This window comes from Silene latifolia, chromosome 7, assembly GCF_048544455.1.
Source record: "Silene latifolia isolate original U9 population chromosome 7, ASM4854445v1, whole genome shotgun sequence".
NCBI classification, from domain to species: Eukaryota; Viridiplantae; Streptophyta; class Magnoliopsida; order Caryophyllales; family Caryophyllaceae; genus Silene; species Silene latifolia.
The window spans coordinates 61,184,037-61,202,085 of NC_133532.1; the positions used below are offsets into that span (position 1 = coordinate 61,184,037).

Here is an 18,049-nt window from a genome sequence, read left to right on the forward strand (position 1 = left end):
TCTTGGTGACACAGCATTCCTGTTATACATCTTGACTATGTCCTGACAAATTAGGACATTCTCAATAATAGATCTTCCCTTTATGAAGGCCCCTTGATTGTCACTGATGAGATCAGGTAAGACTTGTGCCAGTCTATTACATAGCAATTTAGATATAGCCTTGTAAATCATATTACAACATGCAATAGGTCTGAATTGTTTGACAGTGGTTGGCCTCTCACACTTTGGTATAAGAGTAATATTAGTAGCATTTATCTGGTTCAGAAGCTTACCAGTGGAGAAGAAATCTTTGATGGCATCACACACATCTTCTCCTATAACATCCCAACTGTCCTTGAAAAATGCACTTGTGTATCCATCAGGCCCTGGAGACTAATCAACTGGTGTGTCAAAGAAGATCTTTTTGATTTCAGCATTAGTTACAGGAGCATTTAACAACAGTGCATGTTCCTGAGTACAGAATTGACCCTCATTAAGTACACACTGTCTCACATTTTCAGTAGGTTTGTTGCTGCCTAGAAGAGTTTGATAATAGTCAAGAAAGGCATTTTGAATGGTCTGGCTCTCAGTACACACATTACCATGTTGATCCTCAATCTGAATGACCTTGTTCATACTAATTCTCTTTTTTATGGCCCCATGGAAGTAGGCAGTATTACTGTCACTCTCTTCTAGCCACTGGGACTTGGCTTTCTGGCTCAGAAAACTGTCTCTTGCTACACTCAACTTCTTAAGGTCATCAGCAACCTGAGATTCCTTTTGCATCAGATCAGTATTATGAATATCATTGGCTAACTGTTTCTGCAGGTCCTGGAGTCTAGTCTCAGCTATCACTGTGTTGTTGACAATATCAGGATAGCAACTCCTATTCAGTGCCTTCAAAGCAGGCTTTAAAGCTTTCAATTTCTTAATGACAGCAAACATTTTATGCCCTGGGTATTTTTTGTTCCAGTGTTCAGTGATTGTGGGTATAAAGTCATCTGCTTTGCCCCACATATATATTGAGGTACTTGAAACTAGCTCTCTTGCCACCTCCTACTTCACAGTTGCTCACAGTACAAGGACAGTGGTCAAATAAACCCTCTGGATGGAAATGTGCCATCATGTTAGGGAACTGAGTCATCCACTCCTGATTAACCATGAACCTGTTCAAACGACTAAACACTCTTGTAAGTGGTTTCTGTTTGTTAGTCCATGTATAGTAAGCCCCAGTAGCAGCAATATCAGTGACACCACAGGTAGAAATATAATCTAAAAATTCATCCATATCAGCCTGTCTGGTGTTAGCACCCAGTCTTTCATTAGGATCAATAACAGTGTTAAAATCTCCTGCCAAAGCCCAAGCCCCACTGCATTGACCTGCAATAACTCCTAGCTTCTGCCATAGATCTCTCCTTCCAATACCATCATTGTAAGCATACACCATTGTGAACCAAAACTGTTGCTGGGAGGTCCTAGCAGTTATCCTTGTATGAATAAATTGTGCATCATATTGACACACCATGACATCAAAAAGATTAGGTTTCCAGAGAATCCATACACGTCCTCCTTTATGCAGGCTACTATTAGTAGTGTCACACCAGCCATCTAACATAGTACTAGAGATATTACTCACATTTTTTGAATTTATTTTGGTCTCAACTAATCCAAACAGACCAATATCTTTATTATGAATAAACCATTTCACCGTTTTTTGTTTATTTACATTATTCAAACCACGTACATTCCAAAAACCTATGTTATTCATTAATAAGTTTGGAATGAGGAGTAACCTTTTGGCCAATGCCAACTTTTGGAATCACTTCACCTTCCACAAAGACTCAGAGGATCCAGTCTTATGGGGAGTTCTTTGGTGTGGATGTGTGACGATAAAGAATACGTGCGGAGAAGAAACAAGGGGTGCATTCAGAGATTTCACCGCTTCTGTCGAGTTGTACAAAGAGTCCGAATGACTACAGGCTTTGGCTTCCGACTTGTCATGATCGCTTAGGAATTTGCTTATTTGTTGCAGGTTTCCTGCAAGTATTCATTTCATGCCCTATCCCTTTACATTTGGTACACACTGATGGTTTCCATTCATATTCAATCCCCACATAAATCATCTTGCCAGACTCATCTAAAAATCTCACTTTAGAGGGGAATTTTTGGCCAACATGAAGCTCAATCATAACTCGTGCAAAACCCAGTCTGGTTTTGTCCATTGTAGCTTGATCCGCCTTCTGGAATTTGCCAACCAGGCCTACAATGGCAGGCAAATATTTACCCTAGAATTTGAGGGGTAAGTCATGAATCCTTATCCATGCAGGCACCTTTTTAACGTCCTCCTTCATTAACTTGGCATTCACATCCCAGGGCCTAATTATCAGGAGCTTGTTATCAAACATAAAGTGACCTGCCTGCAATATGGCCTCTCTATCCTTGCTATGCTTGAATCGTACCAGAAATATCCCATTTGGCATAAAGGATATCCTGTCTACGTTGTGCTTCTACCATATTCGATGAATAAATCCTTGCAAAACCTCCCATGGAGGATTTGCTCCTAGAACAAAGCAGTACACCGCATTGTTCCAGAATTCAATTTCTTCTTTTGTGTCTTTTGTGGTGAACTGCAAGATATTTTCATTATTCTCTTCTTCCTCAGCAACCACAACACGCTTTTTTCCTCTTTGTGTGACCCATGCATTATTTTCAATATCTATATCTGTCACATCTTCTACTATAACTTCCTCAACAGGTGGACTGTCATCAACCTCATCAAACTGCAAACCAGGAACACCATTAATTTCCTGCATAGTTTTTGTTTTTATCACATCTTTCTCTTGTGGACCCATTTTCTTACTTTTCTCCTTACTATCAGTACTTTTCCTTGTTGATTTCATCTTTTGAAGCCTACTAGAATGCTTATGCTTCGTCTTACTAGATGAATTACATGCCATTATAGAGAAATCAAGCTGAAAAATACGTGAGAAGTAGGCTGCGTAGGGTTTTTTCTTTAAGGTTCATAATCGCCTCCTCTAGGGTTTTTTTTTAATCGGTTGTAAAATCAATGTATTGAATAGTAGGAAATAACGAGGTTAAGAAAATCGCTCAATTTTGATCAAAATCGAGTTTTATATTATGAAAATTGTTCAATATTGACAAAAATCGAGCCTTATATATATATCATCAATTTATGAGTGAATTAACGGAATCATATGAATATGCTCATTTTTTGATCAAAATTATAAAATTACCTGGAAATTAATCGAAATTTTCTTTTAAAATTGCTAAAATCACGTTGTTGTATGTTGTTTTAATGAAATCTACGAACAATTTTTCTGGAAATCGTTGCTTCGATTATGCGAAAACGAGATATTTTGAGGAACTTTGTGCAAAGATGTTACTGTTGTGAGAGTCGTGTAAATCAAAGAAAAAAAGGAAAATATTTGGTTTTTTGTGTTTTTATTTTAGAGAGAGAAGGTATTTGGGCTAAATGAAAAGATTAGGAATGACCCCAAATTTTTAGCCCAATGAACAACTGAAAACCAGTCCAATGAATGAATTTGGTGAGGCTGGCCGCCTCGCCATAATTAACGGCCTCACCGGATCCAGACCGTATATATATATATATATATATATATATATATATATATATATATATATATATATATGATCATATGAGTTTGGTTTTTTTGGTGAGTTACCCCTCTTAATCTGAACCACTAATCTAATCTAAGATGGATGGCTGAGATTAAATCTTGCTTGAGTTGTAAATAATCACTTTTCTCTCCATATCCCTCATTATTAGTAAAATCACACACTCTCTCCTCTTTTTCCCCCTAAAAAGCCAGAACAAAAAAAAAAAAAGAACGGCGACATCGTTCAACTGTGTCAAATTCAATCTTCAATCAAATTTCTTCAAATTGCAGGCTACAAACTCAATCTTCATCCTCAATCTTCATGATCCTCGTTCAAATTTGTCATCAATTAAGGAGATTCGTTGTCGCTTTCGCTTCATCTTAGTATTTCTCTTCAATTTCACTATATGTAAGTACTAATTTTGTTTTCTAAATCTGATTGGTGCGTTTTTATTATCGTTCTTATCTAATATCCTTTTCATTTTTGTTGATTCGTTGTATGTCCGTCTGCACTTATGTTTTGTTGTTAAATTGCTTGTTTTCTCATTATTTTCCCAATAATATATAGGGTTTTGAGTTTAATATGAGAATTCTAAACGATCTTGTGCATTTTCATGTTGTTTGTAAGCTGTTTCATAAGTTTTTTCTTATTCAGTTGTGTTATTTTGTATCTTTGATAATTTTTAGGGTTTTTGATTTAGATGTGTTACCACCACGAACTTTTTCTGCTGGTGTTAGTTATTGTATTGCTTTAACCGAATTATTGTATTATTCAAACTCAGTTATTGTATTTGGTAGTTATTTCTTGTTTATTGTGTTCATCTCAAATAATAATTATTGTATTACTTTAACCGAGTTATTGTATTATTCTAATTCAGTTATTGTATTTTGCAGGTAACTCTTTTCTTTTTTGTAATGATTTTTTTCGGTTGATTGTGTTCAATTTTTCTTCTCCTTCATCTTCTCTATCTTCACAGTTTCTCAATTTTTTTCCGATTGAATGTTTTCAATTTCGCATTTCATCTTCTTGTTCTTTTTTTTTTTTTGAATTTATGTGTGTAATCTTCAATTTATTCAGTTATCTCCATTATGTTGTTCAATTTATTGTATTTGTGTTGTTAAATGACATTGTTTTTCGTTTTCGAATAATTTTAGGGTTTTGCAATTGTATTTTGCGTTTTTGCACCTGATTTTTGAATTGGATGTTGTTGTTTCTGGTTGTTCAATCAAACTATTATGAATGTAGATAGGTGGCAGAACAATGAGGTTGTTTAGAGTATCTTATATTAACAATGGTGCGTTTTAATGTAGTTGAGTTTTTTTGGTACATTATTATTTCTCTGAAATAACCAGTTATTGTATTGTGTTGTTTCAGTTATTTCAATGCATTAGTTGGATTATTGTATTTCATTTTGCCATTCTGACAAAATATGCTTTTATTTCTCTAAAAGATCCAATTGTTTAAAGTGTTTTTATGGTTATTTCAATACTTATGGGCCGTTATTGTATTTCAGTTGCATAGTAATTTTCAACTTACGCCCTTCTTTGTTTTTATTTCTTTCAGCGAGCTTTCACTTTTTGCTAGTTCAACCCTCATCAGCTAGACATGGTTCTCATTGGGAAGAATAGGGAAAAGACATCATCAAGACAACTTCTTGTTAATGTTTAACTTCAGGGATGAAGTATGAGACAAAGTACACAATAGTTCAATCATGGCCGATTATTGTAAAGTTCAATCACAGTTATTGTAAAGTTCAGTCACGGTTATTGTAATAATTTACGGAAATTATTATACGACGCTGATGTAATTACTCTATTTTTATGTTGTAAAAAAGTGTTGCTTATGTCAAATTCAGATTGCAATTTATCTTCTTCCGCTTTTTATCATCCAACTACTTATTCATCTTCCTCGCCTTCTTCTTCTAAAGCACGCTCAACAAATCGGGAAGGGCTATATTAACTTAGTTATTGTATTGACCAATCTCAATCATTTCATTTAAAAAAATCAATTATTCTATTGAAAATAGTCAGTTTTTCAATTAAACAATATGAAATATATAAACAAAAGATACAAAAAATTGGCTATATTTAAGTTTCAGGTCAATACAATAACATGAGTTATTCATTACAATAACTGAGTTTATACATTAGAATAACTATCAATACCAGAGAATATTATTCTCGAAACAATCAAGTTAACTATAAAATAACTACGTTTTTTATTACAATAATCGAGCTTCTACATTAAAATAACTATACATACCGAGAATATAATTCTCAAAAAAAAAAAGTAATTTTATTACACTAACGTAGTTATTCTATCATATAACATTAGTTATTATATTACACCCCTTGCCAATTATTCCATTGAGCATCAATTATCCTTTTTCAACGTCATTCCACCTGCAAGTCACCAAAAAATAATGACATCTTAACAGAATTTTTTGTAATCAACCCTCACTAAATCTCAATTATTTCATTGAAAAAAAATCAATTATTCTATTGAAAATGGTCAGTTTTTCAAAAAACATGATGAAAATATGTAAACAAAAGATAAAAAAACTGGCTATATTTGAGTTTCAGCTCAATACAATAACATGAGTTATTCATTAAAATAACTGCGTTTATATATTAGAATAACTATAAATACAAGAGAACATTTTTCTCAGCAAACAACTGAGTTAACTATAAAATAACTACGTTTATTCATTACAATAACTGAATTTCTACATTAAAATAACCATACATATCAGAGAACTTTATTCTCAGCAAACAAGTTATTTTATTACAGTAACGTAGTTATTCTATCATACAACATCAATTATTCTATTACACGACGTCAACTATTCAATTGAGCATCAATTATCCCTTTTCAACGTCATTCCACCTGCAAATTACCCAGAAATAATGAAATTTTATCATAATTTGTTCTAATTAATGACGAATAACATAACTAAAGTAATCAGCATAATGAAAAATGAGACTATTCATATGAATTACACATATTTGCACATGAATTCATCGCCGTTTTGATGAGAAAGAGATTGATCATCATAATTCATCATTCGATCATCATAATTCATCATTCTCTTGAAAATCACAGAAATCTGACTAGAATTAGTATTGAATTTCAATAGCTACGAGAAAATCACTGAAGTATTCGATTATTAGCTAAGAAATCGTAAAAAATATTCATACCTTCGTTTGATTTGATGCGTTAGGGTTTTCCGAAATTTAACTATTAATTAAAGAAAATCTGTTCGTTTCAATTGAAATACTTGAAACTGTGAATGAATTTGTTGTAATCGTATGGAATTACAAAAAAAACTGGGAAAATTTTGATGAAATTGTTGATGATCATGGAAGATTTTGATTGATTTTCCATATTTTTTGTTTGATGTGAAAACAGAGAAACGAAAGTAGGTAATTTAGAGAGAGAAGGAGTTGTTTGTTTTTGTGACGTCTGATTGTGAGGATTAGTTTTGTTAGATCAATTGTTATATATATGCGGGGGTAACTCACGAAAAGTGGCAAACTCACCGGATCCTGCCTCCCTCTCTCTCTCTCTCTCTCTCTCTCTCTCTCTCTCTCTCTCTTATATATATATATATATATATATATATATATATATATATATATATATATATATATATATATATATATAAAATTGGGTTGAAACGCTTTGGATGCGCCACGTGTCCTATACAGCCTTAATGACAAGCATTAATTACAGCTAATCATTTAATATGAGCATAATAAATGTTGTATAAATCTCAGCAAAATATTAATTATAGTTTAATAAATTTATTATAAAATTACATAAAAAATTTACGGTAATTTGATTCTAAATTTAGTAAAAAATTATTTTGATGAAAATTCTAAAATGTAAATAATTATGTTCATTGCGAAAAATGCTTTCAATTGAGTATAATTTTGATTATATTTATTGAAATATTTTGTTATTTTACATTTACGTAAAAAAATATTTTGAAAAAGTTATAAAAATTAGACCATTAAATTCGGTAAGAAAAACATATTTGCAAGAGTCATTGTATTTATTAAAAATAGAACTTAAAGAAAACTACTAAGAGATAAATTTTTATAGTGTGAGAATGAAAAAAAAATTAAAATTATATTGCGAGAAATTGAATACATGTGAGATTTTGATAGATTTAAATAGTGTGATAAGGAGTATGTATGTAAACAGTAACACATTGATCGCGAGTAAATTTAAATAACAAAACAAAAGTAATGATTATTAAATAATATAGTATTATAAACACCATAAAAAGGTAGAAAAACATTTTACATTTTTCTTTAATATATTCAATTAAATATATATGCGTCAAGTATAAAATATTGATTATGACTAACTAAATATTAATTTTAGTTAAATATTTTATATGTTATCTTTTAAATACTTTGAAGTTAAACCCAAAAAAACAAAAATTGAGAAAGTTCAACCTATTTTATTTACAGGTAATTTATTAAACATCATTGTAGAAAAATAATATAATTGATAGTTGTTTAAAAAACAAAAGGTTAAATTTCTTATAGATATGTTTGACACATAGCACTTGTAGCACACAATCAAAAGAATTGAATAAGTTGAGTTTGGACGTTATATGTTTGATACATGAATATCACACGTTATACATAAAAAAAATACTCCCTCCTATTTCCTATGATGTTCCCATTTCTTTTGGGCACAAGAATTAAGGAAACAATTAAACAATGAATAAAAGGTACAACTTGATTATAATAATGGAGAGAGAAGGTATGATTAATTAAAGTAAAGAGGTTGTAATTAGAGTAAATCCTTCCCTCCAAAAAATTAATCACGTGGGCCAGATTGTAGCAACAACAACTTCTACATTTCTCATTCATTTCCAGAATTACAAACCCAACTCCAGATTTCCAGAAATTCCAGAAATTCCAGAAATTCCAGATTTCCAGTTTCATAAACATCCATTTCCAGAATTTCCAATTTCCAAACCCAACTGGAAAATAATGTTACAAAAACTTACAATCTGAATATTACAAACCCTTACATTAACAATAAAAATCTTAAATTACAAACCCTTACATTGAAAACTAAAATCTGAATATTACAAACCCTTTCTTTGAAAAATAAAATCTGAAAATTACAAAATGTTTTAACTTCAGATTTGCATGTGGGGTCATCCTTCATTTCTTGCCTTCATTGTGAGTTGTGACATTAATCGAATCAATACATCAAGGACACACAAGTGGAGCATTATATTCAAAATTGGCACCAAATTTTCAGTTTTGCGCCATTTCTAAATTTTCAGCTCAATTAAATTTTTACGCCAACATCAACATTATGAATATGCAAACCTAGCTATATATAGAAAGGCAATCAAGTTTTCATTCATTTATAAGCAAACAAACAAAATCATCCAAAATCAATAAATACAATCATCATTTATTAGCAAAGTTCCAAATCCCATTAAATACACAAATGTATAAAACCAGAAACTTGAGTAACTTAGAGAGGCAAAAAATTGTTCAGATTCTACTTGAAAAGTGCAAGAATGGTAAACCACTAAAGGGGTCAATGATGGAGGTGGCTGAACAATTTGGTATCAACAGAAAAACAGTCACAAATTTATGGAAGAAGGCAAGGCAGCAAAGAGATTTAGGTGAAGTCATAAATGTCATAAGCAAGATAAAGGGCAAGTCAGGTAGAGCAAAGCTGGTCTTTGATGAAGAGAAGTACAACAAAATTGATTTGGGTGAAAAAACCACACAAGCAAGGGTGGCTAAAGCTATGAATTGTAGTCAATCAAAGGTGTCCAACTGGGTAACTGATAAAACAATCAGAAGTCATACCAATTCATTAAAACCAGGTTTGACAGACAAAAATCAACTTTCTAGGTTAATTTTCAGTCTTTCACAGTTGTATTATGATGAGCTATGCAAAAAATTCATGTTTAAAGATCAAAGTAACATCATACACATTGATGAAAAATGGTTTTACATAACTAAAGATGGTCAGAGGTTCTACTTATCTCAAACAGAACCAGATCCTTATAGAAGTGTTCAATCAAAAACATTCATAGGTAAAATTATGTTTATGTGTGCTGTTGGGAGACCACAATTTGATGCCAATAATAATGTTATCTTTGATGGAAAGATTGGAATATGGCCATTTGTCTACTTGGAACCAGCAAAAAGAAATTCAAAAAATAGGGTTGCAGGCACAATGGAGACCAAACCAATAGAATCAATCACTAAACACGTGGTGAAGGATATGCTACTAGGCAAGGTGCTGCCAGAACTGAAGAGGAAGTGGCCAGCAAATGCAAGTAAAACCATTTACATTCAACAAGACAATGCACGTCCCCACATCAAGAACTCTGATGCAGATTTTAGAGAAGCAGCAAGCAGTGATGGATGGAATATACAGTTAGTACAGCAGCCCCCAAATTCACCTGACATGAATGTCTTGGATTTGGGGTTCTTTAGGGCCATTCAATCACTAAAGACACTGACCAATTCTTATAAGTTAGATGAGCTTGTTGGAGCAGTAACTACTGCATTTAACAATCTAGAAGTGATAAACCTAAATTATGTGTTCATTACTTGGCAGGGTTGTATGCTAGAGGTGTTAAAACTCAGAGGACACAATAAGTACAAGATACCACATATGCATAAGACCAAGTTGGCAAAAGAAGGAAGACTACCACAGTATTTACAGGTAGATTTTACTCTGGTAAATGATTGCATTAGGTATGTTGAGAATGTTGGGGATGCAAGTCAGATTGCTGAAATTACTGAACTGATAGATTCAGTTGCAGTAGCTTCACAAGACTGAACTTTGCATCTATGCAAGCAGTATTTTGTTGTACAGTTAAGACACCAACCATCATTCAAGGTAACAACAAGCATCTAATTTTGGTTGATTGATGTACTCATTTTGTGCACAACTGAAGTTATGTAGTACATCAACCAACCAAACAACAACATTTTGAAGGAAGAAACATGTGTAAGGGAAAACAGCATTTCATGAAGGAACCATGTTCAAGATCAAGAAAACAGCAGAAAACACGCAAGATCAAAATCAGCCTGTAATTTTTTGCCTTTTAATTAGCTATATGTATGAACTTTGCATATGAAATGATGATGTTGGTGCATTTAATTTAATGTTCAACTTGGCGTTTACAAAGATTACGATTTCAAGATCAGAAAAGATCAACAACACCATATCTGAATGCATGCATAGCCTCATCATAATCTTCGAAAATGGTGGCAATATGCATGCAATCAGACATATGCCCTCAAAATTATTATCATCGGGCATCATAATTAAGAATATTAACCCCATCTAATGCATGCATTTCATCACTAGTTAAAAAAAATGACCATAAAATGAAAAAAAAAAAAAAGAATTAGGATTGAAATCAACCTCTCTAAATCTTCCAGTAGGATCTTAAAGGCTGGAAAGTATTTGGAGATTTCCAAAATAAACCACCTTTTATGTTCAGGAGTTTCTTTCCTCGCCTCAACCCTCTTTCGTCTCTCCTCAGCAGCTAATATTCTTCTATTAGCCTCACGATCAAGTTCTTCCATCCTCGCATCAAATTCTAAGAACTCAGGACAAGTTTCAGGCACATAAGTGTCATCATCCCCCAAAGAATCAGGAACAACAACTTCAGATTCAGACGGCGAATCTTTCATCATCGACTCATCATCAACCCTAGCTTCAACCTCCTCAACTTCCACATCATTACAATCAAACTCAACCTCTGGATCAACAACATTGAACATGTTAAACAAACATGGTTCATCTTCAAAAACCAGATCTGAAGATTTCAGATCTTCCTCGTAATCGTACAAAACAAAACAGGCCATGAGAGAAAGGGAGAGATGAAGATATGTGTAAGGGAGTGGTAGTGAGTATGGCTAAATCGTAAGGGTTGAATAAGTCTCAGAATTTTTAGGGTTTGATGGGGATTAATGGAATGGAAGAGATGAAGATCTGAAATGAAGAGATGAAGATCTTAGACGGCGGAAGAGAGAGAGAGGGATGAGAGATTACATTTAGGGTTTGATAGAAGATTCTGGACAAATAAAAGGGCGGGAGTGATTATAAGTAATTAGGTTTAGTTATGGGCTGGGTAGATTAGTCAGTGTAGTTTAGTATGGGGATGGGGTAATTGGGCTGTTTAAGTTTAGAAATTGTGGGCCAAGTTGATGGCATTTTTTGTAAATCAGGAAAAGTAACAAGGACAAGCTGGTAATTTCATAGCAAAAAAATTTACTAAATGGGGAAAGAGGGAACAACATTGAAATCGATTGAAAAAGGAAATGGGAACATCACAGGAAATAGGAGGGAGTATAAATTACATAAAATTATATTCACATCATTTTGAACAAATATTAACTGATTCGAGACATAATGTATCGTTAAATAATATAATATGAGAACTCAATGTTTATCGTTGCGTTATTCGAATAAATTTTATTTTAATTAATATGATATTAGATAAGTAACAAATTTATTTATAAAATGCTTATAATTAATTATCATTTATTAGTTTTAATAATTAAAATTGTATGTATTTTATTTTAAAACATTGAAGTTAAACCTACAAAAATTAAATTTGAGAAAAATTAATTCTTTTTATTTCTAAGTAAAAATATTAAAGTTCAATATGAATTATATTATTTTTCTTCAATTAAAATGATAAAAATTTAAAACAGGCCGCGCGAAGCGCGGGATACTACCTAGTTGTTGTTGTTGTTGTTGTTGTTGTTGTTGTTGTTGTTGTTGTTGTTGTTGTTGTTGTTGTTGTTGTTGTTGTTGTTGTTGTTGTTGTTGTTGTTGTTGTTGTTGTTGTTGTTGTTGTTGTTGTTGTTGTTGTTGTTGTTGTTGTTGTTGTTGTTGTTGTTGTTGTTGTTGTTGTTGTTGTTGTTGTTGTTGTTGTTGTTGTTGTTGTTGTTGTTGTTGTTGTTGTTGTTGTTGTTGTTGTTGTTGTTGTTGTTGTTGTTGTTGTTGTTGTTGTTGTTGTTGTTGTTGTTGTTGTTGTTGTTGTTGTTGTTGTTGTTGTTGTTGTTGTTATTATTATTATAATTATTGTTGTTATTTTTTTTTTGATTAGGTAAGAAAACTAGGTTGATCCTCTAGGGTAGGACCAACCTATCTCATCCTTTCGAATGAGGGAGGTAAGTTGAAGCCACCGGCTATCAAACCACCTCGAAAGAGTTGAACATGAATGTCCAATCAAGCCATGAAGTCGAAGAACCTTGTTGGCTTCACGAAAGCAATGTTTAATTATCATTTCATCGAAAAAATGAAGGTCTAATTTCACATCCTTGATAATACTAGAAATTTCCCACGGAATTTGCCAAGTACCTCGAATCGAGTTAATAACACATAAGTTATCACCCTCCACAATTAACTTTGAGATTCCTAAGTATTTAGTCATAAAATACCTTCTTTTAAAGCAATTGCTTCCGCAACAAGGATACTATTGGATCCGCACTTTTTTGCTCCCAACAAAACGACTTTACCATTGTGATCTCTTAAAGAATATCCTAAAGCAGCTTTATTACCTTCTATTCTCGATCCGTCAAAATTTAGCTTTAGGAAACCGTTTGTAGGTTTTTCCTACCAAATCTCTTCCTTACTAGAATTGTTTATAGCTGACTCTTCTACCTCGGGATTGTTGAGATCCTTAAATCTAGTCACATTCCATGTCTTAGTGCTATTATTACATAAAGTAATAAGTTTGTTGATACTTAAATTAACATTATTAAAGATAATATCATTTCTATAGAACCATGCATTCCACCAAATAAAGATAATCTTTATAAAGTCATCTTTTGAAATTAAATCCTTGAGATAATTAAGTTTCGTTAGAAAACTTTGACTTATAATAGTATCATAATTTAACAAAAACTCGTTGAAACTAATAATGTTCAGGTCTTGGATGACAGACCCAATCAAGGGACATTTGTAAAAGAAATTATCTTTGTTTTCAATAGGGTTGTTGCACAGAACACAATGAGGTGGGACATCAATATGACTCTTGAGAAGTCTACTTTTCATTGGAAGGCCGTCAACACAGGCTTTCCAAAGAAAAAAATTCAATTTAGGAGGAATATTCAATTTCCAAATCCACTGAAATTCACATTTGTCAAGAGCTTGATGGAACAAACCTTGCGCTAACCAAGTTGCTGTTTTGGTAGAGAAATTTCCATCTACGGACAACCCCCAAATTAGGGTATCTGGAATATCATTATGTGGCACTGGAATGTTAGTAATCTGATTAACAATATCGTTATTCACTAAATTGGATAATTTACAAACATCCCATTGCTTGTCCGAGGTTATGAAATCTTTAACCAAAAGATTAAGATCACGGTTACTATCATCATCAACCATACTGCTTGTAAGTGGGTGTGAAAAAACCCAATTATCAGACCAAAACTTAATGTTACTACCATTACCTACCTGCCATCTGAGTTTTTTCTAAATAGAGTCCGAAGACTCATTAGTTTACGCCATTGCCAAGAAGAGGCTGAATTAGGCTTATGATCAAATAGTGAACAATTTCTCAAGTATTTTTTAGATACCACTTTGACCCATATACTTTCCTTATCCATAAGAATTTTCCATAAAAGTTTCATTTGAAGAGTTTATTAGCTGCTTCAGAAGATTTAATTCCTAAACCACCAACCGACTTTGGTAAACAAACTTTATGCCAACCAATCAAATTAGGAGAACGCTGGGAAGGATTCTTATTCCAAAGAAAGTCTCTATTAATCTTATCTAATCTATTATGGATCGATGAAGGGAGGAGGAAGCTTTGCATCTGAAAAGTTCCCTTCGAGGAGGAAGCCTTGTCATAGGTGAAGGAGCTCAAAAACTCAAGGGTGGGGTTGTGATAACTTGTCTCCTCCAAATTGTACAAACCCTCCAATCCGAGAACTGTGAAGAAGTTTTGCACCTCCTTCTCTATCCCTAGGGCCTCTAAGGTACTTACCGACATGCACTTGGTCGGGGCCATCTTCCTAGTGGCTAGGACCTCGAACTTATCCCGGTGCTCCTCACTCCGAAAAGCTATAGACGGGTAGTCTGGGAGGATGATAGCGAGCGGTGCCTCTTGTTGAGATTGGCGAGCATTCCTTCCTCGACCGGTTCTAGCGTTCCTTGCATGCTACAAGAGAATCACACAGAAGATATGGAATGGAAAAGGTAAGAATTTGAAGCAAATGTTGGATGTGAATGAAGATTTTCTCGACTTCTCAAATTGAGGAATATCAAATGAAAGGGATCTCCAAGATAGTTTCTTTGCATTTTAACCAACTTTTCAAAAATTTCATATGTTACAAATTCTTTTCCGAAAATTAAAGGCTCTTGTGATGTAATCAAGGGTCCACTCGGTCGAGTGCTTGCTTACTCGGCCGAGTTGGTACTCGCACTCGGTCAAGTGATTCAATTGGGTTTAAATTTTCAATATAATTTTATCGACGGACTTCCTGCAAGACAATACAAGGTTCGGGAGTCCACCGTCTATTGGTGACTCGTCCCGAGTTAGTTCATACGTCATTCTACTCACTAACCATAGTGCACTATCGTAATACTAGTGGCTACTCCACTAGCATCCATTACTACTCATACATGATCAAGGACACTAATAGGCATTTAATTAACACACAATGTGATGCAAAGATTGAAACCATTACCCATTCACCAACACATGTTAACCATTTCCCAAACACACTACTCACACTAATCTAAGCATTCAACTTCCATACAAATGTGAAATTCATAGCATGCAAGAGTCTAACCACAACCATATTATTCATGCAATCACACAACATTGTCTATATCATTCACCCTTACTTGTAACCACCCACGTAGTGACCAACCGAGGTAATAGCCACTAGTTTTGATATGAGGGCGTCCACTCATCCAAAACTGATCTCCTATTGTACTTGTGTCAGGTTCATTTTATTAAACACACCTATGTTCATTTTGGTTCCTTGGTTTAGGTTCCAAAATCGAAGCTCTGATACCACTTTGTAACACCTCCTTCTTACCCGGCCAAGATAATCGGGAGATGTTACCTTCTCGGTTTCCTGAGGTAGTGAAATCGGAGTCGCAATTGAGAAACAATTAACATAAATAAGTATTTAGTGGATTACATAGACATAAGTGAAAAGACGAAACGAATAATACAACTCATGACTACTAAACTACTCTAATTAACTATGCTTGACTCGAATGTTCATCACCGCTCGTCCCATCTCTCGCATGCTACCAAAACTAACCTGTAAACAACTGCTCCTCCATATGATCGGAAATATCATATGGCCACCTCGAAAATAGGTGACAATTATACAGACACAACAAACGTCAGTTTCAGTCCTCAAACATAAGACACGACTCGATAAGTGTAGACGCGGCATAATCATGTGAATGAGACTCGACTATGCAATCATCATACCGGTACCGGGACACGCCCAGACGTACCCACAACCACCGGTGCCAGGGACACGCCCACAACACCACATCTCACAGAAAGGTACCGGGACACGCCCAGACGTACCGGGTCCGGAAGCTAACCGGATCCCCTGCCAGACGTCGTGCCTCAACCACACGAGTCCCTCCGTGACTCAAGCCATTAATGTGCACATCCCCCTTGGAGTGAGAAACTCCAAGGGGCGACCCGAGCGCAAGACGGTTTTCCAACCCGCCTTACGTCTCCTCAACAATCAAGTATCACCACTAAAGACCTCCAACACAACACAATCACAACCATACATGATAAATGGAAGAACAACATTTAATATATGACCAAATTTATGAATTTAATCCCACATACATACTAACCGACTCATGAATGCACTAGTGAGGAAATACACCCAAATATTGAAACCGAGTAGGATAACCTACCTTTTAGCATAATCCACAAGCTAATCAAAATCACCAAGTACCCATCTCATAAAACCGTCTCATCCTATATAAATCATGTAATTACTATCACAAACCACTCTATACTATAATATAACATAAAATCCCTCATTATTATTTACTAATTACTCATTTTGCATAACTAAATACTAATTAACCTCTCTTAGTAAACCCTAACTCGAATTTACTCATAAGACAAAGAGGAAAAGATGAGATTTCTACTTACAAAGGTAGATCGGGAAATAGGAGAGGTGTTCCATCATTAATCCAAGCTTGAAGGCCAAGGGAAGGGCATTGAGAGCATTTTAGAGAGAGGGGAGAGTGTTTTAGAGTAAGAAAGGAGAAGAAGAAGAATGATGGGGATAGGGTTCGGATAGAATAAAATCCCGAAATATCCTTTCCCGGGTATAGCTCAGCACCACTCGACCGAGTGGTACTCACTCGGTCGATTATGCCCTTACTCGACCGAGTGCCAACTCACTTGGTCCACCTAGAGTTCTATTCGGTCCACTAGAAGTCTACTAGGTCTAGTTTAGGTCTTACTTGGTCTCGTAGGAGGGGTCGTCCTTTACTTCCGAGTACATGTCGGTTCCCTTACGCATCCCAAGGTCTAAGTACGGGTCCCATAAAGGTCGGGTATTACAGGCCTAACAAGGACAGTCGATCGACTAAACTATCAAAAATTGATCCTCGCCAAAGCCACTTCAGTCGATCGGTTGACGACTATAGGAGGCAGTCAATCGACTTTATTGTCGCGCATGTCCTGCATCGCGCACTGAACTTCAAAAGACCGCCATTTCTTCGTTACGTGGGCAAATCGAGTGTTTTTGGTGGCGTTGGAAAGTTATCAAGATAAGATTTTACTTCGAATTTGAATCACTTGATTATCATATGTAGAACTCGAGTTATGGTTCCTCAAAGTAGGCACTAATAATGTGAAACTCTTCTTTTGCTCGATAAGCTTGCTTACTTTACTAAGGACTCCAAAAAGGATGGTTTTCAATGTCATTTCGTTCCAAGACCGAGATTGCAAGCTTTAGTGACGAGTTTTAGCTTGTATGCACATACTCGGGCCTATAACCTGCATAAAACACAACACGACCCAAAGTAGCCAAAACAAGGGAGAATAGTAGATAACGCTACTCAATAATGCATAGAAATGTGTGCAAGAAGATAGAATAAATGTATATAAAAAACACGCATCACATTCTTCAGCTTAAAACATTAATCAAGTATGAAAACTTTATTTCTTCGTCCTTGGCACCACCTTTCATGCATATTAATAAAAAATGACTCAAATCACGCCTAAACAGCGCAATACCACAATAGGTTAAATGTGAGGCATATTAGCTCTGAAAAGTGCATTAGGTGTCAAAAATTTGTCTCAAATGAGCGCACCATGCCCCAACTTCACGGTTGGGAGTAGGAGAACTAATTACCATTAGCATTTAAGTTAAATAGTCTTTATTCTTATATTTACGGCTGA

At 34.5% G+C, this 18,049-nt stretch overlaps 2 protein-coding genes across 2 annotated transcripts; one reads left to right on the forward strand and one right to left on the reverse strand.

Moving 5' to 3' along the window:
- Nucleotides 1–976: 976 nt before the first annotated feature.
- On the reverse strand, nucleotides 977–1,594 carry LOC141590151 (uncharacterized). The gene has a single exon (XM_074410760.1). The coding sequence runs from the start codon at nucleotides 1,592–1,594 to the stop codon at nucleotides 977–979; it is 618 nt and encodes a 205-aa protein (XP_074266861.1).
- A 7,505-nt stretch (nucleotides 1,595–9,099) lies between these two features.
- Nucleotides 9,100–10,455, forward strand: LOC141590152 (uncharacterized). The gene has a single exon (XM_074410761.1). The coding sequence runs from the start codon at nucleotides 9,100–9,102 to the stop codon at nucleotides 10,453–10,455; it is 1,356 nt and encodes a 451-aa protein (XP_074266862.1).
- The last annotated feature ends 7,594 nt before the right edge of the window (nucleotides 10,456–18,049 follow it).

Excerpts from the sequence above, each read along its gene's own strand:
- LOC141590151 (XM_074410760.1), bottom strand. The coding sequence starts at position 1,594 with ATGTTAGATGGCTGGTGTGACACTACTAATAGTAGCCTGCATAAAGGA.
- LOC141590152 (XM_074410761.1), top strand. The coding sequence starts at position 9,100 with ATGTATAAAACCAGAAACTTGAGTAACTTAGAGAGGCAAAAAATTGTT.